Genomic DNA, 23,813 nt, shown 5'->3' with positions numbered 1-23,813 from the left:
CTATAGTAACATGTGAGGGGCTCCTCTATAGTAACATGTGAGGGGCTCCTCTATAGTAACATGTGAGGGGCTCCTCTATAGTAACATGTGAGGGGCTCCTCTATAGTAACATGTGAGGGGCTCCTCTATAGTAACATGTGAGGGGCTCCTCTATAGTAACATGTGAGGGGCTCCTCTATAGTAACATGTGAGGGGCTCCTCTATAGTAACATGTGAGGGGCTCCTCTATAGTAACATGTGAGGGGCTCCTCTATAGTAACATGTGAGGGGCTCCTCTATAGTAACATGTGAGGGGCTCCTCTATAGTAAGATGTGAGGGGCTCCTCTATAGTAAGATGTGAGGGGCTCCTCTATAGTAAGATGTGAGGGGCTCCTCTATAGTAAGATGTGAGGGGCTCCTCTATAGTAAGATGTGAGGGGCTCCTCTATAGTAAGATGTGAGGGGCTCCTCTATAGTAAGATGTGAGGGGCTCCTCTATAGTAAGATGTGAGGGGCTCCTCTATAGTAAGATGTGAGGGGCTCCTCTATAGTTTGCATCCAGCTTTTACTCTCAGTTATCAGCCGATGCAGAGAAAGCACGAAGGATGACAAGGACTGCACTGCCACCCGGTGGTCAGGCGAAGTACTGTCACACATCACTTCCTATTTTCGTAAACTTCTTATTCTGCAGCTGCCTAAATCTTTTGCTCAGTCCTGTGTGTTGCATTACTTCGCTGTGAGTGCAGCTCTGAGGTTTACACTGCATATGGAGGGAAAACAGACTTGAAACATCTAGTACTTTCTACAATAAAAAACAGTAGAGGTGGGGGATCTCAGCCCTGAGCTCCCGGGGGCCTCCTCGCCTCTTACCTTGTTCTTCATGAATTTGGAGTGGCTGCGGTACACCTCCATCTGCTTCATCTCCTCCTCCCGCTCCTCGGTGCTCAGGGCCCCGTTAGATTTCAGCATCTGGATCTCGTCCTCCAGATCCCGCAGGCCGCGCTCCATGGACGTGATCTTGGAGTCCTAGGAAACAACCGGGGTCAGGGGACTGGGTGAGAACCCCCGATATGGCCGATCGGTCATGGATTGCTCTATCCTAATGATTGGCCATTGTGGGGTCCCCTTTAAGGCCCCTATTGCTGAATATAGGGCGATCCTGTGATCCTATCCTCCTTCTCCTATTTTCGGATGGCCCTGGCACTCGCCCTCCTCACCAAGTGATGGACTGCTGTATACATAGGTCTCGGCAGAGGCGGGCACGGGTCTCGTACCTTCATCTCGATCACAGTCTGCAGGGCTTTTGTCTTGGCAGAATCCGGAGCATTCTCAAAGCGGCGGTGGATTTCCTGCATAGAGAATAATAAGACAGGTGAGACACCGGCTTCCCCACTGCCTGCCCCCTGGAGACAGGCACTGCCAGACGTCGCCGTGCCACAAATGGAACGGCCGCCATGAGAGGACGCGGCCCGCACTCCCTTTGGGCAGGATGTGGCCAAGAACCACTCAGCTGGGAGAAGGAAGGAATAAGAGCATCTGTGCTAACCCAGGGGACAATGAGCAGCAGACACTGGCACCCGGGGGCACCACATAGAAAAAAAAAGCATCATTCAGACACCCCCTTATACAACGGGCATCAAGGGCACAGCTGGGTACCAGCAGGAGACCCCCAAAAATCCTCTGGATCAGAATCTACAGGGAGCCGCAGTTCCCAACTTGGCCACAAGATGGCAGCCTAGATTTCACCATCACCTTATATACAGTGCTGGTGACCCGAAATTGGGAGGGGCCATGCAGTGTCATGTGACGTCTCTACGTGACCTCGTGTCCCCAGGAGCCAGGTCAGGTCTGCCGGCTTTTCTAGTAACATTACCTGATGAGCACATGTAACTTTCAGGGCTCTGGGAAAGCTGGATGACATCAATTTGGAAGCTGCAAATGTGACCTCTCCCATACCCTGCACTCCAGCCCCCCCGTAAAGGTTGTCATCCAGCTTTCCCAGGCTCCTGACTGGTATATTATAGAGCCACAGAAATCCAAATCTGAGCAGGAAGGGAGAGCAGCTGATCTGGAAAATCTGGGTGCAAATTTATCTTAGGGATTAATACTGGGGGGAGGCAGGTATGGCGGTATAGCCGAAGGCGGCGCCACTTCTCTGCAAAAAATAAGAACAAAAAAAAAAAAAAAAGGCGACAAAACAAGAGCATTTATCAGACACCCACGGTCACCATGGCAACCGTCTCCGTAGAAACAGAAAAATAGCCGTCTGTTTAATGTACTCTGAGCGTGCCGCGCCGCTGCGGAGACATTAACCTTTACACGGCCGGGACGATGACAAGGGAGGGGAAAAAAGTTAATTAAATTAACAAAAAAATAAAACTTTTTTTTTTTTTTTTTTTTTACTCCAGTCACAACCAGAGCAGCTTTCAAAATTGCACAATCCCAGATTATGAAGCAAAAAAAAAAAAACGACTTTTCCCACAATGCACGGTATTGCACTGCTGCTTTGGCTGTGAGTGGAGGACGGGCGGTAATGACCTCTCGCAGCATGGTGCTCTCCTTCTCCTTCTGGTCCAGCAGACTCTCCAGGTGGTGGACGTGCATCTCGGCCTCGGCCAGCCGGCGCGTGCGCTCGTGGTCCTCCTCCATCACCTTGGAGGACACCCCCTTGCTCTGCAGCATCTCCAGCAGCTTCTTGATGGACTCGTCCCGGGCGTTCAGCGTCTGCTTCTGCGTCTCGATGCGCAGCTCCATCTCCTCCAGCGTCTTGCGCAGCAGGAACAGCTCCTTGGCCTGCCGTTCGTGCTCAGCGTGGAGGATGCGGAAGTTTTCCTCGGTGGGTTCGGAGGTGAAGACCTCCTTGGAGCGCCCCCCGCTGTCCTGCTGGAAGAGCTGGTTCAGGTCGCGCTGGATGCGGAGCTCGTCCTGCATCGCCTGGATCGTCATCTGTAGATGCTGGAAAGAGAAAGAGAAAGACGGAATCAGAGGCGGCCGGGAGGCTGACACCAGAGAGAGCGGCAGAAGGCGCACCAGAGAGAGCGGCAGAAGGCGCACCGGAGAGAGCGGCAGAAGGCGCACCGGAGAGAGCGGCAGAAGGCGCACCGGAGAGAGCGGCAGAAGGCGCACCGGAGAGAGCGGCAGAAGGCGCACCGGAGAGAGCGGCAGAAGGCGCACCGGAGAGAGCGGCAGAAGGCGCACCGGAGAGAGCGGCAGAAGGCGCACCGGAGAGAGCGGCAGAAGGCGCACCGGAGAGAGCGGCAGAAGGCGCACCGGAGAGAGCGGCAGAAGGCGCACCGGAGAGAGCGGCAGAAGGCGCACCGGAGAGAGCGGCAGAAGGCGCACCGGAGAGAGCGGCAGAAGGCGCACCGGAGAGAGCGGCAGAAGGCGCACCGGAGAGAGCGGCAGAAGGCGCACCGGAGAGAGCGGCAGAAGGCGCACCGGAGAGAGCGGCAGAAGGCGCACCAGAGAGAGCGGCAGAAGGCGCACCAGAGAGAGCGGCAGAAGGCGCACCAGAGAGAGCGGCAGAAGGCGCACCAGAGAGAGCGGCAGAAGGCGCACCAGAGAGAGCGGCAGAAGGCGCACCAGAGAGAGCGGCAGAAGGCGCACCAGAGAGAGCAGCAGAAGGCGCACCAGAGAGAGCAGCAGAAGGCGCACCAGAGAGAGCGGCAGAAGGCGCACCAGAGAGAGCGGCAGAAGGCACCAGAGAGAGCGGCAGAAGGCACCAGAGAGAGCGGCAGAAGGCACCAGAGAGAGCGGCAGAAGGCACCAGAGAGAGCGGCAGAAGGCACCAGAGAGAGCGGCAGAAGGCACCAGAGAGAGCGGCAGAAGGCACCAGAGAGAGCGGCAGAAGGCACCAGAGAGAGCGGCAGAAGGCACGGCACCCACCTACTGGCTGAGACACAAGGATGCGACATTCGCCGGCCAGGGAGGCTGACACCAGAGAGCAGCAGAAGACACGGCACGCCATCTGCCGGCTCAGACACAAGGCGGTGACATTCGCCGCCCACCGCGACTTTTCTCACGTCTAGAGGCCGCAGATGGCAATAATGTACAGCCTCGTAGATCAGAGCTGACGCTCGCTGCGGCCGTAAATCGCAGATTCCCCACGAGTTGTCCAGACGGCAGGACAATAGCCGACTGGACCCCCCCACACACAGGGGATTCTGGGGCCGTGAGCCGACAGAATACACAATGGCCTCATCACACGGAGCACAGGTTCATGTAGGGTGAGGACATGATAGTACAGCGAGAAAAATCCCCAAAATCTGTAACAGAAGGAAAGATGATCACATCATACTCCAATCACAGCCAAAGCTGCGACGCCGCCTCTGATGGCCTCTGCATGCCAGAACGCCCCCTGCTGGTCTAAGGTTTATTTAGATGGCCATAAAATTATATAGAAGAAAAAAAATACTGTATTACGAGAAGCCTGAAATATAAACCATGGAAATGGTGACCAAAGCTCTGGATGTGACTAGAGGAATGCTGTACTGTCATCACAGAAGTACAAAAAAGGGTCCAGCCCCACAAATCCCTGAAACTACAACCCCCATCGGAGCAGAAACAGCTTCACAATGTAATACCACAGCTCAACAGTGGGGGCAACAGCGAGCAGAGACATAACGGAGCAACCAACCACAGTATCGCCCCACCCCCCGTATATATACACTGCACAGTACCACTCCTCCCATATATATACACTGCACAGTACCACTCCTCCCGTATATATACACTGCACAGTACCACTCCTCCCGTATATATACACTGCACAGTACCACTCCTCCCGTATATATACACTGCACAGTACCACTCCTCCCGTATATATACACTGCACAGTACCGCTCCTCCCGTATATATACACTGCACAGTACCACTCCTCCCGTATATATACACTGCACAGTACCGCTCCTCCCGTATATATACACTGCACAGTACCGCTCCTCCCGTATATATACACTGCACAGTACCGCTCCTCCCGTATATATACACTGCACAGTACCGCTCCTCCCGTATATATACACTGCACAGTACCGCTCCTCCCGTATATATACACTGCACAGTACCGCTCCTCCCGTATATATACACTGCACAGTACCGCTCCTCCCGTATATATACACTGCACAGTACCCCTCCTCCCGTATATATACACTGCACAGTACCCCTCCTCCCGTATATATACACTGCACAGTACCGCTCCTCCCGTATATATACACTGCACAGTACCGCTCCTCCCGTATATATACTGCACAGTACCGCTCCTCCCGTATATATACACTGCACAGTACCACTCCTCCTGTATATATACACTGCACAGTACCCCTCCTCCTGTATATATACACTGCACAGTACCGCTCCTCCCGCATATATACACTGCACAGTACCGCTCCTCCCGTATATATACACTGCACAGTACCGCTCCTCCCGCATATATACACTGCACAGTACCGCTCCTCCCGTATATATACACTGCACAGTACCGCTCCTCCCGTATATATACACTGCACAGTACCGCTCCTCCCGTATATATACACTGCACAGTACCGCTCCTCCTGTATATATACACTGCACAGTACCACTCCTCCTGTATATATACACTGCACAGTACCGCTCCTCCTGTATATATACACTGCACAGTACCACTCCTCCTGTATATATACACCGCACAGTACCACTCCTCCTGTATATATACACTGCACAGTACCACTCCTCCTGTATATATACACTGCACAGTACCACTCCTCCTGTATATACACACTGCACAGTACCACTCCTCCTGTATATATACACTGCACAGTACCGATCCTCCTGTATATACACTGCACAGTACCACTCCTCCTGTATATATACACTGCACAGTACCACTCCTCCTGTATATATACACTGCACAGTACCGCTCCTCCTGTATATATACACTGCACAGTACCACTCCTCCTGTATATATACACTGCACAGTACCGCTCCTCCTGTATATATACACTGCACAGTACCACTCCTCCTGTATATATACACTGCACAGTACCGCTCCTCCCGTATATATACACTGCACAGTACCACTCCTCCTGTATATATACACTGCACAGTACCGCTCCTCCTGTATATATACACTGCACAGTACCACTCCTCCTGTATATATACACTGCACAGTACCGCTCCTCCTGTATATATACACTGCACAGTACCACTCCTCCTGTATATATACACCGCACAGTACCACTCCTCCTGTATATATACACCGCACAGTACCACTCCTCCTGTATATATACACTGCACAGTACCGCTCCTCCTGTATATATACACTGCACAGTACCACTCCTCCTGTATATATACACCGCACAGTACCACTCCTCCTGTATATATACACTGCACAGTACCACTCCTCCTGTATATATACACTGCACAGTACCACTCCTCCTGTATATACACACTGCACAGTACCACTCCTCCTGTATATATACACTGCACAGTACCGATCCTCCTGTATATACACTGCACAGTACCACTCCTCCTGTATATATACACTGCACAGTACCACTCCTCCTGTATATATACACTGCACAGTACCGCTCCTCCTGTATATATACACTGCACAGTACCGCTCCTCCTGTATATATACACTGCACAGTACCACTCCTCCTGTATATATACACTGCACAGTACCGCTCCTCCCGTATATATACACTGCACAGTACCACTCCTCCTGTATATATACACTGCACAGTACCGCTCCTCCTGTATATATACACTGCACAGTACCACTCCTCCTGTATATATACACCGCACAGTACCACTCCTCCTGTATATATACACTGCACAGTACCACTCCTCCTGTATATATACACTGCACAGTACCACTCCTCCTGTATATATACACTGCACAGTACCACTCCTCCTGTATATATACACCGCACAGTACCACTCCTCCTGTATATATACACTGCACAGTACCGCTCCTCCTGTATATATACACCGCACAGTACCACTCCTCCTGTATATATACACTGCACAGTACCACTCCTCCTGTATATACACACTGCACAGTACCACTTCTGTCACTGTGGGGTACCCTCTCTCTCCGGCCTTGCTTGTTCGGCATCGTCTCTATCTCGGGCTGCCTCTTGCCCTCTTTCCTGGACGATGGTTTTTGTGGATTATCGTCCTTTCTCCGCAGTGCTTGTATTTTGCCTTGTCTCCCATCTTGCGGCTCCTGGCGGGAAATAATGGTGGCACGCGTAGGGCACAGGGTGGCACGCTGCCACAGGCTGGAAGAAGAGGCGCTGATGAGGTCGGCTGCAGCTGGAGCGGCATCATTATTACTATTATAATAGAAGGTGACGGAGCCCCCCCAACCTGAGCCGTACCCCCAATAAAACGCCACGCTGCATTCAAACCTGCAACACCCCCAGCACACCCCTCACGGCTGGAGGAATGGCAGGAATGTCGGCTCCAACCACCGGATGGAAAATTCCTCCATCTGTATATACAGCTGGGAGGCAGCAGCAATACCTGAGCAGGAACAGGACTGCAGCAGGAAAGGAGTTAAATGGACTCCCCCCTCCCCCATTAAACCTCTACATTTACCCCCCCCAAAAAAAAAACTATACTGCAGAGAAACAGGTGTGAACACGATCTTAATGGACCGCTATGGTCTGTACCCAGCTTTCCCAGGCTCCTGATCACATGGCTCTACACCTGCTCCGGAGCTGGGAAAGATGGGTGCCACCCTACGTACCAGCTGTGGCAATATGTCACCCCCCCCAGTGTTGGCGCCCGTGCTCCATGACGATCCGCCATTCAGGAGCCTTGGAAAGCAGGGTTACTGCTACAATACATGAAGTGGTTCCGCTGACAGGACATGCTGGGAGTTTTAGCAGGGTACCAGCAGGACAGGTGGGGGCACGGACGCCCCTCCGCGCTTAGTCCGACACATTTAGGGAGATCGCGATTGGCGGATTCGATGCCGGAAGCCAATTATACGGTAAATGGATTTCGGCACCCGGAGGGGGGGGGGACTTAAGGCAATGCACTCTGGGACATGAAGTATGCTAATTAGATCTCCTCCAGTAAGAAGGAAGCTGTAACTCTGCATGTGTTCTTAAAGGCATACACACCTTTTTTCCCCTTTGAATCACAGCCGAGGGTCAGAGCGGCCCGGGTACCGCTGTCAGATGTGGACTGTCACTGCGGGAGCAGAAGCAGCAGCGGCGCGGAAACAGAGGCGTACGGAGCCGCAGTCGCTCGGCCCCCTGGGTAACGGCGACATGTTTTGATCGTAATGAGATGTGAGCTTGGTTTCAGCCGGACAGTCGTAGCCTCGGAGGCCGCACGTTCCCGGCCTCTTAGGGAGGCGTCCGTGATGGCGAATTATGTGAACAGACATTTGGTGACGCACCAGAAAGTCAACACCGATGAGTACTACAACCCCACACAGTGCGGGGAGTCTAAAAAGAACCGTCCATGACAGTCTGACAGCGCTCCCACGCCAGGCCTCATCTGTCACAGCTGAGGGTTTGGCACAGTCGCATCCAGCCTAACACATCTTTCCAGTGTCTGACACTTTTTAAAGGTTTCGATCTGTGGTGGTCCCTGGATGCTGAGATCCCCGCTGGTCCGGTGTTCAGTCTCAGAGGAATTCAGAGCTAAGCCTCTATCCTGATGAAACCATCTAACCCCCACCAGACAGAATCAAATAGTTTTATCATTGAGCCCCGATCCCATAGATTGTCAGCTCCTAAGATCAAAAATTCCTGCAGTAAATCCCACCACAAGGTCTCAGCAGTGGGGTCAAAGTGCACAAGAGGTCACAAGGCCGCAGACAGACTTGGGTAAACAGCCCCTCAGAGGCCGGGGCAGACCCCCCAGCAGAGGGCGCCAGTGACACAGACACACCAATATGGCAGGAGGGGGATTGGGGTCCTGGTGGTCCCATTTTCTAGGCAGGACTCAAGCGGGCTCCCCTATAACCCACGGATCGGATATTAACTCCACGCAGATCAAAAATCTCTAATCACACACACACACACAAAAAAATGCAGGACACAAAATACCAGCGACAGATGGTCCCGACACGAGGGGGGGAAAGTCGCTGCGTTGGTGGAGAGGACGGCACACAATCTCCGCACATGTTCAATGATCTGCAAAGAAAACGACAAAGGGGGGGGATGCGTCTTCTTAAAGGGCCACTCCCTGTCACTCATCTACTTTCACGTCTGATAACAGAGAACAATAGCTTTCATTCAGCAGTCATCAATCATCTCTGTGTTCTGCAGTGGCTGATAACAGGGAGCAATAGATTATGAAGCAGATGACTACACCCAGCTGCTCGCTGTTATCAGCCACCTTTGGCCGGGGAAGCGCAGACTGTGGGGACAGGTCAATCCCAGCTAGACATAGCTGATAACAGCAAGCAATACCATTGTATCCCCCATACTACGAAGGCTGATAACAGAGGACAATAGCTTACATTTCCCTATCTTACAGTCAACCACTCCTCAGCTTCAAAAGGCTGATAGCTTCAAAAGGCCGATAACAGCGAGCCAGCAATTCACACAATCACAACAGCTGATAACAGCGATAACAGAGACTGTAAGATAGGGGAACACAACCGTGTCTCAAGGCGACCAACGTTGCTGATAACAGGGAACAATAGGGACAAACTGGGTTCGGTGGTGGCCAGGCGCAGCAGACGCACCAGTGATGGCAAGGTGGCGCAGCGGCAGGTTTCAGTGGCTCCTTTAAGGTCCCCCAGCCTCTGCTCCTTGCAGCATCTTCATCATCCTGGAGCCGGCGGTCGGATCCTCACACGACCCGGCTCATACATAAGTGATGCATCCCTCTAAATTATGCACTTACTACAGAGTGGAGTGAGGTCACCGCTCCCCTAAGGAAACCCCATTTGCCTCCTCCCCGTATGATGGAAGTATGCAGGAGGCCGCTCATTGGGATTCTTGTCCCCTTAACCGCATGATGGGCAACTGAGGATTTTGACTATGGTGGTCCATAGACCCCAAGGGTAGGGGACGGTCTGCGGACCCCTGAACCTACTAATGTCTGTGGTGTTACTAAAAGAGTCACTTAATGGCAATGACAATACAGAAGTCCTAGCCGAGACAGAGAGAGCGTCCAGGAACAGCCGAGAGTGCCCAGGAAAGACCGAGAGAGCACCGAGGAACGGCAGAGAGAGCACCCAGGAACGGTCAAGAGAGAGGTAGAGAAAGCGCTGAGGAACGGCCAAGTAAAGAGGCCGAGAGAGCCCCAGGAACAGCAGCCAAGTGAGAGAACGCACGCCCAAGAACGGCCAATTGAGAGGGCACACAGGTACAGGCCAAGAGAAAGACAGAGTGCACAGGTATGGCCAAGAGAGACAGACAGAGAGCACACATGATGGAGGGACGTGAAGTATGCAGGATGCCACTCATTGGGATTCCTGTCTCCTGCGCCCTTAACCGCATGATGGGCAACTGAGGGTGTCAACTATGGTGGTCCATAGACCTCAAGGGTAGGCGATGGTCTGTGGACCCCCGAACCTACTAATGTCTGTGGTGTTTCTAAAAGAGCCGCTTAATGGCAATGACAATACAGAAGTCTTGGCCGAGATAGAGACACAGAGAGAGAGAGAGAGAGAGCGCACGCCCAGGGTCGGCCGAGAGAGAGAGACAGAGCATGGCCAAGAGAGAGACAGAGAGAGAGCGCACGCCCAGGAACAGCCGAGAGACAGATCGCGCCCAGGAATTGCCAAGAGAAAGAGAGAGCGCACGCCCAGGAACGGCCAAGAGATATAGAGAGCGCGCACGCCCAGGAACGGTTAAGAGAGAGAGAGAGACACACGCCCAGGAACAGCAGAGAGAGAGAGATAGAGAGAGAGCGCCCAGGAACGGCTGAGAGAAATATAGAGAGCGCGCATGCCCAGGCCAGGAACGGCCAAGAGAGACCCAGAGCGCACACCCAAAAATGGCCAAGAGAGACAGAGAGAGCAGCCAGGAACAGCCAAGAGAGACAGAGAGCACATGCCCAGGAACAGCTAAGAGAGAGAGCGCACGGCCAAGAGAGAGAGCGAGCACACACCCAAGAAAGAGATAGAGCATGCACGCCCAAGAACGGCCAAGTGAGACACAGAGAGACTGCACACAGGTACGCAATGAGAGAAAGACAGAGTGCACAGGTACGGGCCAAAGGGAAAAGAAAGAATGAGAACGCGAGTAAGGCCAAGAAATTGTGTGTAAGTATGAGCAGCGAGAGACCGTTTGCAGGAATAAAAAGAGCGTATGCAGAGGCCGGCCAAGAAATAGAGAGCGTGTGTACAGATACGGGCAGAGACAGAGAAAATATATAGAGGTACAATATAACGAGAAAGAGACAGAGTGTGAGCGGTAAACAGGACAGGAAATATATATATTATGTGCGAGTACAGTATGTGCAGCGTACAAAGTGATGCCACTGTGGCCCCGTACAGTCGCCGGCCCTCACCTGGTTCTCTTCCTGCACCACCCGGTACTGCTCCTTCCACACGGCGATCTTGGACACTTCGTCCTTCCGCAGGGCTCGCTCCTTCTTCAGCTCGGGGCTCCAGAACGTTTTGATGCTGTTCATGGAGGAGCTGAGTTTGCTTTCCTTCACCTCCACATCTTTCCGCAGGAGGTCATTTTCCCGCAGAACCTCCTTCAGCTGGGCCTGGAGGTCCATGATGGTGTTGTCCCTGGCTTGGCGGAGAGAATGTGGCACAGTGGAGGCCATACTGACCGCCGGGAGGTGGTGATCCCCAAAGGCAATACTGTCACCTGCCACCCCACTTGTGGCAATGTTAGGACTGCTCCCCATGGCGGTCATCCTCACCCCGTATGGCAGCCGTCCCCCTGATCGGCCCAGGGTCATGGTGCTCTTCGGGGTCTCTCCACCCACATTTTCATGGTCGCTTAGGTACATGGGGCTGGCGGTGGCGTAGGCGGCATTGAGTGACTGGATATTTTCCATGGACAGAGTCTTGCCGCTGCCACCGCCAGTGACTCCTCCGGAGCTGCCGCCGGTGCTGTTAGTGCGCCGATGACCCAGACGTGGCGAGCGGGGGAGACGTGGAGAGCGTCCGGGGCTCTGACTGCTGGACTCCATCTTCCCGACGGATCGTGAGCTTCCGTACATGACTGCAGGAGGATCTCAGGTCAGAGCTGAGCGAGGCTAATGGTAGGACCGTGACTTTTGCGCACTTTTCGTCGGGGTGAATGATGTAAACTTTCAGCAGTTTGATGACAGAGACGACTTTCCCATGATTGAAAGATGCCCAAATGTGCCGACCTGTGGACAAAAAAAAAAAAAAATTATATATATATGACTAGCGTCAACCTTCACTGCACCACTCGCATTCTATTCATGAACCAGGAATCTCAGGATGAGCAGAAATCAGTGCCGCTGCTATGGATGCTCTTACAGTTCTGCCTCCACTAATCTGCTGTTAGACCCCAACCCATCGCTACATGAGTTCTCTCCACAGCCCCCAGCTCATGGTGTGCACAGAAATCACCCCCAAAAGCCAAAATCTCCCCTAACAAGAACTGACGAAGCAGAGAATCCCACCCCGGGCAACGGAGGCAAACAGAACGAGAGATATACTCCGAGATAAATCCACTCACCCAAGGGCTCACAGCAGCACAGAGTATGTCAGGAGAGACGTGCGCTGATCCTGAGGGGGTCACAGACTTAGTCTGCGCTGCTCTTGTGATTCTGTGTCAGGAGAGGAGCCGGCCAATAAGTCAGCCGCTATGTCAGATTTTGATAACATCTGCAGGGTGGATTACATGGAGTTATCTGCACTCTCGGCCCGACCACCGCTGGGCGGATGGTGGCCATAGGGTGTTGTCGCCCCTTATGAATACCGGACACCTGCAGTCAGCACTCTCACAGGGAAACACAAAAAAACGAATGTCTCCCAAGTCCTCTTCTCCGACGTCTCAGCCAGTTGCAAGTGTCAATTTCCAATAATTTTGTTTTTTTTCATTGCGTGAACCAGGAGTCTCAGGATGAACAGAATGAGTGCTGCCATGCAAGGCCATGTGGGAGTCAGCGGCACTAATCACGGGGATGTCAGACAGATCTCTGACCAAGATCACAGGGGCAATATCTCCCGCAGGGTGCTGGCGCAGTTGGATCGTGACCGGGTCACGTGCCGGTGCTGTGGTACCCGCTCTCCATCAGGCGCGGCTCAGCTAATTCTACAGGAATGTTTCCAGGATGCTGCAGTTACTATAGCAACGCCTGATGAGCAGCGACGGTGCAGCAATAACTCACACGGTGATAACGGCGGTCGGCGTCTGCGACACTTTACTGTAAAATGGAGAAGGGTCGGCCCAAAAATCACACAGAGCGCGGCCCACAGAGCGCAGCCCACGCGACGGCCGCCGTCCCACAGAGCGCAGCCCACGCGACGGCCGCCGGCCCACAGAGCGCAGCCCACGCGACGGCCGCCGTCCCACAGAGCGCAGCCCACGCGACGGCCGCCGTCCCACAGAGCGCAGCCCACGCGACGGCCGCCGTCCCACAGAGCGCAGCCCACGCGACGGCCGCCGTCCCACAGAGCGCAGCCCCCGCGACGGCCGCCGTCCCACAGAGCGCGGCCCCCGCGACGGCCGCCGTCCCACAGAGCGCGGCCTCCGCAACGGTTGCCATTCCACAGAGTGCAGTCGCCGCCGTCACACAGAGCGTAACCCCCATGAAAGCCGCCGTCCCAGAGAGCGCAGGCTCCCGCCATGTTTCTGCAGACCGTCCTCTCTAGAATATTCCATCGCTCAGTGACCGCAGCGTCGGACCCCCATCATTATTTACACAGAATTCTTCTGTAACACGAGAAGATTAAAAATAACCAAAGAGGAGGAGGAGAGCGTTGTCACCGACAGACGAGCCGGGAACCGGCAACATCATCGACCGCCCGGGCAGCTCCAGTCACCACGGAGATGACCAGGAGTCATGCGGTCCGTCCCGTCAAGCCCCATTCTTTGGCCCCCGCTGCAGTCGCCATGCATGGCGGTATCACCGGAGGTCGGACAGCGCCGAACGACCGTCGCCGTAAAGACCAAGATGGCGACTACAGGGACGACGTTCCTTTAAGACAAAGGTGGCGAACCGGCGATCGCACCGACGCACGAGCGTCCTCACAGGATACATTCACCCTCGGCGCTAAGGCCGGCTTGTTATGTAACCTCGGCACTGATGGGGTTAAATTGTATTTTAAAATTCCTTGTGTCATGGGAATTCAGCGCCAGCGGGAAAATAAGCCGACGGCTTCGTGACATGGCAGAGGAGACACAGATTCCATAAAGAAGAGGGCCCGGCCTCCACTGGCTACCGGGGAGGAGGCCGCGGCGTCCTGCAACGCCCTGGGCGTGCACCGCCTGCACCGTGAGCAACTCACCTCATGGGCAGATAATTACCTCACATGGCGACGAAATATCCCGCCGCGCTCTACTAGAAGAGACGCTGCGTTACCCATAGCAACCAATCACAGCGCAGCTTTCATTCTTCCCACAGTAGAATACAAAACGAAAGCAGCGCTCTGATTGGTTACTATACAAGGACCTGTATAGAAGAAAAAAAAAATTATCTATATCAACCAATCAGTGCACAGCTTTCATTTTGAATTCTGCTGAGATAAAATGAAAGCTGTGCAGTGATTGGTTGCTATGGACAGCGGAGGTTTCATTAATCTCCCCCTGTGTGTGCAGGGCAACCAGCAACATGGCCGCCATTAGGTCTTCATCTCGGCTCTCCCGGACGGCTGAATGGCAGCAATATCACTGCGGCTCCTCTAATAGAGCACAACAGACGCACATAAAACAGGAGCTTTTGAAGTTAATCATTACCCTCCCTCGGGACAAGAAAGGACGACGCTCGCAGTAATCGTCGCCGGCATCACGCCTCTAGCTATAGATATGTTCAGTCAGAGCCTCCTGGTTCATGGACTATAATGCCAGGAGAGGCTGCCGCACGCTGGTGGGAGCAGAAAGGGTTAACAGGCTTGGGCAGTGGCGGAGGATTTGGCCGCTGATCACACTGTGTGGGCCGCTGATCGCTCTCCTACCATGCGTCATCGTCACAGTCTGTCCTGGATGAACGGCGGAACAGGCAGGGCCCACCAGAACAAGGGGGGCTCCTGCTGCTCCGCCTGGCAGATAACGAGCCCCGGACATCAGCCGTCGGATCCGTTACACTCCTGTCACTGCAGTGCAGGACGCCGAGCCCCGACACCGGGGAGAAACCATCCATGTATCGGGCAGACAGGTGAACCGCCCCACTAAGACGAAGCTCTGATTATTGGAGATCAAGAAAGAAATTGGAAATCCGTGTAATTTGTCTGCATCAGAATGAGAATCTGAAGAAAGACGCCAGCAAGCTGCTGATGACGGATCCTACAGTCTCACTGGTCTCCCTTTACATCTTCTATCCAGCAGTGCCCGCTACATCAGCGCCACCCACAGCACGCCCTACGCTAGCACAGGTGCCAGCGGCTGCTACCCCAAACCCAACACCTTCCTCCCCAGTGCCCCGTACGCCAGCACCACCCACAGCACGCTCTACGCAAGCCCAGGCGCCAGCGGCTGCTACCTCCAACCTAGCACCTTCCTCCCCAGTGCCCCGTACGCCAGCGCCACCCACAGCACGCTCTATGCTAGCACAGGTGCCAGCGGCTGCTACCCCCCCAACACCTTCCTCCCCAGTGCCCGCTACATCAGCGCCACCCACAGCACGCCCTACGCTAGCACAGGTGCCAGTGGCTGCTACCCCCAACCCAGCACCTTCCTCCCCAGTGCCCGCTACATCAGCGCCACCCACAGCACGCTCTACACTAGCACAGGTGCCAGTGGCTGCTACCCCCAACCCAGCACCTTCCTCCCCAGTGCCCTGTACGCCAGCGCCACCCACAGCACGCTCTATGCCAGCACAGGTGCCAGTGGCTGCTACCCCCAACCCAGCACCTTCCTCCCCAGTGCCCCGTACGCCAGCACCACCCACAGCACGCTCTACACTAGCACAGGCGCCAGCGGCTGCTACCCCCAACCTAGCACCTTCCTCCCCAGTGCCCCGTACGCCAGCGCCACCCACAGCACGCTCTATGCTAGCACAGGTGCCAGCGGCTGCTACCCCCCCAACACCTTCCTCCCCAGTGCCCGCTACATCAGCGCCACCCACAGCACGCTCTACACTAGCACAGGTGCCAGTGGCTGCTACCCCCAGCCCAGCACCTTCCTCCCCAGTGCCCCCTTACGCCAGCGCCACCCACAGCACGCTCTACACTAGCACAGATGCCAGCGGCTGCTACCCCCCAACCCAACACCTTCCTCCCCAGTGCCCCGTATGCCAGTGCCACCCACAGCACGCTCTACGCTAGCACAGATGCCAGCGGCTGCTACCCCCCAACCCAGCACCTTCCTCCCCAGTACCCGCTACACCAGTGCCACCCACAGCACGCTCTATGCTAGCACAGGTGCCAGCGGCTGCTACCCCCCAACCCAGCACCTTCCTCCCCAGTACCCGCTACACCAGATCCACCCACAGCACGCTCTACGCTAGCACAGATGCCAGCGGCTGCTACCCCCCAACCCAGCACCTTCCTCCCCAGTGCCCCCCTATGCCAGCGCCACCCACAGCACACTCTACACTAGCACAGGTGCCAGCGGCTTCCACTCCCCAACCCAGCACCATCCTCCCCAGTGCCCCCCTGTACCAGCGCCACCCACAGCACGCTCTACGCTAGCACAGGTGCCAGTAACTGCTATCCCCCAACCCAGCACCTGCTTCCCCAGTGCCCCCCTACACCAGCGCTGGCACCAGCAGCATCCACACTAGCACAGGTACCAGCGGCTGCCACCCCCCAACCCAGAGCCCCACTATGCCAGCAACGGCACTAGAGCTTTCCACACTCTCAAGTGCCAGCCGCAGTGCCAGCTACCCCGACGCCAGCACCAGTGGCTGCTACCCCAGAGCCCCTAACCTATCCATTATCCCCTACACCAGCGACAGCATCTGCATCTTCCATACTAGTTCAGGTGCCAGCAGCAGCGCCAGCTACCCTTACACCAGTGCACCCATAACAGCACTTGCTTTGCTAGTGCCCCTAGCCTACTCCATCTTCCACTATACCAGTGCCCACTAAACTAACCGCAGCGCCAGCACTCCCTATGTCAGTGCCCTTTACCCTACTCCAACAACCCCCACGCCAGCCGCAGAGACTGTACACTAATGGCACCGCCCACTATCTTAACGCCAGCTGCACAGCAGTAATGGTCCTGCTTGTTGATGGTTTCCACCAGGAACAAGTTATATGATTGAGCGAGAAGGATACGGTTTACAAAATATTAAGAAAGGTGGAAAACAAACCAAAGAGACTGAAAATGGCGCCATTGTATCCAGTCAAGGTGCAAACAAAAGATCCCAGGATCCTCTGGGTTATACGGAGGCAGAGATCTTACAGAGCAAGTCCAGATTGGAGCTGGCGAAAAAAGAAACGCTGCACAGATCGCTCCTCGCAGGGAACAGTGCAGCATCAGAAAAAATGAGAGGTGCCCGTCCCCAATGGACAACTGAAGGGCAAATATGCAGGGGTTCAGAATTTGGGGGCAGTTCCTTGGGGCTCTCCACATTGGTGGGCACCCAGGGGTCCCTGATCAGTGGTAACAGGACTACCAATATTACAGCCAAGTTCCGGGGCACTGGATGGCAAGAAATGGGCAAGAGTAAGCAACCGGTGACGGGCTGAGAAAAATGCAGCACTCAAAGGGTTAAACGCCATTTACTGGCCGCCGCAGAAGGAGGCGACATTAAGGAAAGGTCAGGCAGCGCAAAAGTGGCCCCATCAAAATTCACCCCCCGAGCGGCAGGACAGCGGGAGCGGAGGCAACCCCGCACCGGCACTGAGGGATGGAGGCCTTTGTAGTGCACTTCACAGATGGCACTAGGTGCCCAGGAGCGTCAATTATAAAGTGCTGCCACCTCAGCTGCTGCAGAACCTCATTTAGGGAGAAAGCTTCAAGGAGATTGGACAATACTGAAACCAGATAGACATATTATAAAGGATTGCTGTGCCAACAGAGCACCGTGGGTTAACGATGCCCAAGCAAAACAGTGCCCTCATTGTAAAAAGGGTGAAGCAATGAACTCAATGGCCACAATCTGCCACCCCTGAGCCTGGCAGTGGTCACAATTACCCAGCCAGGAGCTTGGCACTGCCCACAATCCACAACCATTGAGCCTGGCAATAGCAGCGATAATCCACCCTTGAGCTTGACACTGACCAGAATGACCCACCCTTGAGCTTGGCAGCGGCCACAATCACTTAATCACACAGGTATGCCAAATCTAGAGGCTGGCATGGCTCAGAACACACACGGTATGAGATGGCATACGACAGATGCCAACCCAAATAGATCAGTGGTTAATAAAATGATCATTATTAGCTGCCCACGCGGGATCGGTTGGCATCCAGGGATTACACCCGGGTTAATGCCACATTATCAGCAAAATCTTCTCCCCAAAGGAGGGCACTGCCAGAGTGCCAAGGGTTAACAATGCCAGGGCACAAAGGTGTCATTTCACAGCACTGTGTAATGTAGAAAACGTAGCGAGGTGCCATCCAGTATAAGATGTGCTGGCAAAGCCATTTACCCGCACAGTGCCAACACTGCCAGGCAAAACTATAACCAGGGAGAATGGATTCAGGATTAATATCAGTGCCCGGCAGCGGCACATGCCAGCCACAATTAACTGTGCCAGTGCACAAAGATGGCACACCCCGGGATATACAGAGCCGGGCAGAGAACAATGCACGGCGCCCAGATACCACCGCCTAACCCTGTGTGCCCACCGGTGCCAGCGCACACTCTCTATGGAGCCTGCACATGATCACACACCCAGGAACCGGGCAGCACAGTCACCAAGACTAGAGGATGGCAGCGCCCGGGGTCAGACCCCACCACCTGAGCAAAGTCGCCACCAGAATCACCCTCCACCAGCCCGGCACCGTACAGAGGCTACCGCACCGCCCGTACCCACCCCTGCCTCGACCAATAACCGGGATCAGATGGCAGTGCCCGGGATCCAAACCACGGCACAGAATGAGCCACAAACCGCAGGCACCGGTAACCTACCGACACCCAGGACCCCGAGCGCAGGTGAACGGCCACCCTGCAGTGTCAGTGCCAACACCAGAGCCACGGCGCCAAGCGGACACTACCCTAGAAAAACGCCGCCCCAGATCACCATCCATCCCATCAATGCCTGGAGGATTGCCCCCCGAAACCCGCAGTGCCAGGATCACCAACCCCATCAATGCCGGATCGCCCACTGGAACGCCACGGTGCCAGGATCACCAGCCCCATCAATGCCGGATCGCCCACTGGAACGCCACGGTGCCAGGATCACCAGCCCCATCAATGCCGGATCGCCCACTGGAACGCCACGGTGCCAGGATCACCAACCCCATCAATGCCGGATCGCCCACTGGAACGCCACGGTGCCAGGATCACCTGCCCCATCAATGCCGGATCGCCCACTGGAACGCCACGGTGCCAGGAACACCAGCCCCATCAATGCCGGATCGCCCACTGGAACGCCACGGTGCCAGGATCACCAGCCCCATCAATGCCGGATCGCCCACTGGAACGCCACGGTGCCAGGATCACCTGCCCCATCAATGCCGGATCGCCCACTGGAACGCCACGGTGCCAGGAACACCAGCCCCATCAATGCCGGATCGCCCACTGGAACGCCACGGTGCCAGGATCACCTGCCCCATCAATGCCGGATCGCCCACTGGAACGCCACGGTGCCAGGATCACCAGCCCCATCAATGCCGGATCGCCCACTGGAACGCCACGGTGCCAGGATCACCAGCCCCATCAATGCCGGATCGCCCACTGGAACGCCACGGTGCCAGGATCACCTGCCCCATCAATGCCGGATCGCCCACTGGAACGCCACGGTGCCAGGAACACCAGCCCCATCAATGCCGGATCGCCCACTGGAACGCCACGGTGCCAGGATCACCAGCCCCATCAATGCCGGATCGCCCACTGGAACGCCACGGTGCCAGGATCACCAGCCCCATCAATGCCGGATCGCCCACTGGAACGCCACGGTGCCAGGATCACCAGCCCCATCAATGCCGGATCGCCCACTGGAACGCCACGGTGCCAGGATCACCAGCCCCAGCGTTGCCCAGATCGCGACCCCCCCCAACCTGCATTGCCTGGACCACCCACCCCAGGACCACAAATCACCACCCACCCAGACCACGGGATAATCCATCCCAGACCCATCAATGCCTGAAGGGTCGCTCCCCAAACCTGCAGTGACAGGATCACCAGCTCCAAACCCACCGGTCCCCGGATCACCAGCCCCCCCGGGCTCTCAGCTCCGGGCTCTCCTCCCGGCGCCGGGCACTGCCCGGAATCCGCCATGGACGCTCAGATCCTAGGAAGGTCCCTGTAAAGCGTCCGGACAGATCCCCCCACAGTCTCCCGCAGACACTGAGGGTCCCTTCCCCTCCCGGCCCCGTCACCTCCGATCATTCATCACCCCCGTGTACCGGGGACAAGCCGCCATCAGCACGGGCGTGTCCCTTCCCACCACACACCCCATCCCCAAACTCCGCCGCTCATCCTCTCACCTCTCTCCGCGGCCCCGCTCTCCTCACTCCGGTCCAGGGCGGAGAGCAGATCGGGCTGTGACGTGCGCTTTCACTGGCGAAGCGAAATGTCCCAACCGGCACACCATACACTACAGCCTCCGCCCACTCCACAACGCCCCGCCCCCCGACGGCGTGACTGGCATCCCAACAGCAGCCCAGAAAGTGACGTCATGCTCTAGCTGGTTAAAAGACCAGCATGCTTAGCGGCCAGTTCCTGCAGAAATGTACACTGTCCGCACTCCGCAGCCATGTTGAGAAGGTCAAAACCGCAAAATGTTGTGATGTACCTGAAAGAGGTGCTGTATCTAATACTCTCCTGTGTGATACTGACTGCTGAGCCGTGTATCTAATCCTCTCCTGTGTGATACTGACTGCTGAGCCGTGTATCTAATCCTCTCCTGTGTGATACTGACTGCTGAGCCATGTATCTAATCCTATCCTGTGTGATACTGACTGCTGAGCCGTGTATCTAATACTCTCCTGTGTGATACTGACTGCTGAGCCGTGTATCTAATCCTATCCTGTGTGATACTGACTGCTGAGCCGTGTATCTAATCCTATCCTGTGTGATACTGACTGCTGAGCCGTGTATCTAATCCTATCCTGTGTGATACTGACTGCTGAGCCGTGTATCTAATACTCTCTTGTGTGATACTGACTGCTGAGCCGTGTATCTAATCCTCTCCTGTGTGATACTGACTGCTGAGCCGTGTATCTAATCCTATCCTGTGTGATACTGACTGCTGAGCCGTGTATCTAATACTCTCCTGTGTGATACTGACTGCTGAGCCGTGTATCTAATCCTATCCTGTGTGATACTGACTGCTGAGCCGTGTATCTAATCCTATCCTGTGTGATACTGACTGCTGAGCCGTGTATCTAATCCTATCCTGTGTGATACTGACTGCTGAGCCGTGTATCTAATCCTATCCTGTGTGATACTGTCTGCTGAGCCGTGTATCTAATCCTATCCTGTGTGATACTGACTGCTGAGCCGTGTATCTAATACTCTCTTGTGTGATACTGACTGCTGAGCCGTGTATCTAATCCTCTCCTGTGTGATACTGACTGCTGAGCCGTGTATCTAATCCTCTCCTGTGTGATACTGACTGCTGAGCTGTGTATCTAATCCTCTCCCGTGTGATACTGACTGCTGAGCCGTGTATCTAATCCCATCCTGTGTGATACTGACTGCTGAGCTGTGTATCTAATCCTCTCCTGTGTGATACTGACTGCTGAGCGTGTATCTAATCCTCTCCCATGTGATACTGACTGCTGAGCCGTGTATCTAATCCCATCCTGTGTGATACTGACTGCTGAGCGTGTATCTAATCCTCTCCCGTGTGATACTGACTGCTGAGCTGTGTATCTAATCCTCTCCTGTGTGATACTGACTGCTGAGCTGTGTATCTAATCCTCTCCTGTGTGATACTGACTGCTGAGCGTGTATCTAATCCTCTCCCATGTGATACTGACTGCTGAGCCGTGTATCTAATCCCATCCTGTGTGATACTGACTGCTGAGCGTGTATCTAATCCTCTCCCGTGTGATACTGACTGCTGAGCCGTGTATCTAATCCTCTCCTGTGTGATACTGACTGCTGAGCCGTGTATCTAATCCTATCCTGTGTGATACTGTCTGCTGAGCCGTGTATCTAATCCTATCCTGTGTGATACTGACTGCTGAGCTGTGTATCTAATCCTCTCCTGTGTGATACTGACTGCTGAGCTGTGTATCTAATCCTCTCCTGTGTGATACTGACTGCTGAGCCATGTATCTAATCCTCTCCTGTGTGATACTGACTGCTGAGCCGTGTATCTAATCCTCTCCTGTGTGATACTGACTGCTGAGCCGTGTATCTAATCCTCTCCTGTGTGATACTGACTGCTGAGCCGTGTATCTAATCCTCTCCTGTGTGATACTGACTGCTGAGCTGTGTATCTAATCCTCTCCTGTGTGACACTGAGTGCTGAGCCGCGGTATCTAAGATAGTGATTTGATACAGATGCGCTGCCAATTTGAACAAGCAGAGCTGCAGGGTAAGGCCGGGGTCACACTAACCGACGCAAAATACGGTCAGTATTTTACATGCGTAATACGGATGAATGGCCCCTAAACAGTGCTCCGTATGTCATCCGTAATCAAGGTGTGGTCGCGTATTTTGCGCATGTTAACATCCGTATGTAATCCGTATGGCGAGATTTTCTCGCAGGCTTGCAAAATGGACATATAATGGAGCCCTATGACAGGGTTTATAACAGAAACCAAAGAATAGATATAGACACATAGAATGCATGTATATATATATATATATGTGTGTGTGTATTCTATGTGTATATATCTATTCATTCGTTTCTGTATTAAACCTGTCAGTGTGAGTTTACTGTATCGCGCACTGAATTGCCGGCTTTGCTAAAAGACACCGGGTGCGTATTTCTCACAAGTCACATGTGTGGTCCGTGTGTAATCCTTTTTTTTTGCGCACCCATAGACTTGCATTGGCGTATTACGGGTGTAGTACGCTGACAGTTCCAGCATGCTGCGATTGGCACGGAGCGTAGAATACGGATGAGAAATATACGGCTGGTGCGAGGGACCCCATAGAGAATCATTGGTCCGTGTCTAATGCGTGCTTTTAGCGCCTCTCGGCCGTATTCCTCGCCAGGGTGACCCCGGCTTTAAGCATAGGGGAAGGGATCGGTTGCAGCCTAAGCCCCTGAAGAGTCGCAAAATGCAAGGACGACATCTGATCTGCTCACAAGATCCGGATGCAGCAGAGCTGAATTTGTCACTGGATTTGCATGGGACTGAGGAAATGTCGTCATCATCATCAGATCACATCACCTGTCGTGCACTGTTATTGGCGTGCAGCAGAGGGCGCCATCTCCTAAATTTCCCGTTTTCATAACCTTCTATTGCATTTTTTGGGGGGGAGGTTCAGAGTCCAAAAAGTAGTAATTTGGGTGTTTTTGATTTTATTGTTCGGTTGATTAACTCTGATTTCTGGGATCGGACTGTTACAGACGCGGCGACACCAGATGGGCTTTATTTTTTTTATTTTATTTTCATTTCTAACTAGGGCAAAGGGCCGTGATGGGAACTTTTAAGGGTTGTGGGGTTTTTTTTTTTTTCCATTTTAAAATTCCTCATCGCTTGCTTCATTACTGC

The 23,813-nt window shown here is 54.3% G+C and overlaps 1 protein-coding gene across 11 annotated transcripts in view; it reads right to left on the bottom strand.

Moving 5' to 3' along the window:
* Nucleotides 1-20,780, bottom strand: part of ERC1 (ELKS/RAB6-interacting/CAST family member 1) — a 66,820-nt gene extending 46,040 nt beyond the window's left edge. For all 11 annotated transcript variants that reach the window (XM_073544153.1, XM_073544158.1, XM_073544154.1 and 8 more), the window contains exons 1-5: nt 20,625-20,780; nt 11,444-12,265; nt 2,519-2,935; nt 1,255-1,329; nt 851-1,006 (exon numbers count right to left, since the gene is read on the bottom strand). In XM_073544153.1, coding sequence (XP_073400254.1) covers nt 851-1,006; nt 1,255-1,329; nt 2,519-2,935; nt 11,444-12,112 — 1,317 coding nt within the window. In that variant the 5' untranslated portion in view covers nt 12,113-12,265; nt 20,625-20,780. The remainder of the gene's footprint in view (nt 1-850; nt 1,007-1,254; nt 1,330-2,518; nt 2,936-11,443; nt 12,266-20,624) is intronic.
* Nucleotides 20,781-23,813: the final 3,033 nt, after the last annotated feature.

This window comes from Dendrobates tinctorius, unplaced genomic scaffold (assembly GCF_039654945.1).
Source record: "Dendrobates tinctorius isolate UK_male_01 unplaced genomic scaffold, ASM3965494v1 ptg000136l, whole genome shotgun sequence".
NCBI classification, from domain to species: Eukaryota; Metazoa; Chordata; class Amphibia; order Anura; family Dendrobatidae; genus Dendrobates; species Dendrobates tinctorius.
The sequence above is the reverse complement of the archived record's forward strand: the minus strand, read 5'-3'. Positions and strand labels throughout refer to the sequence as shown.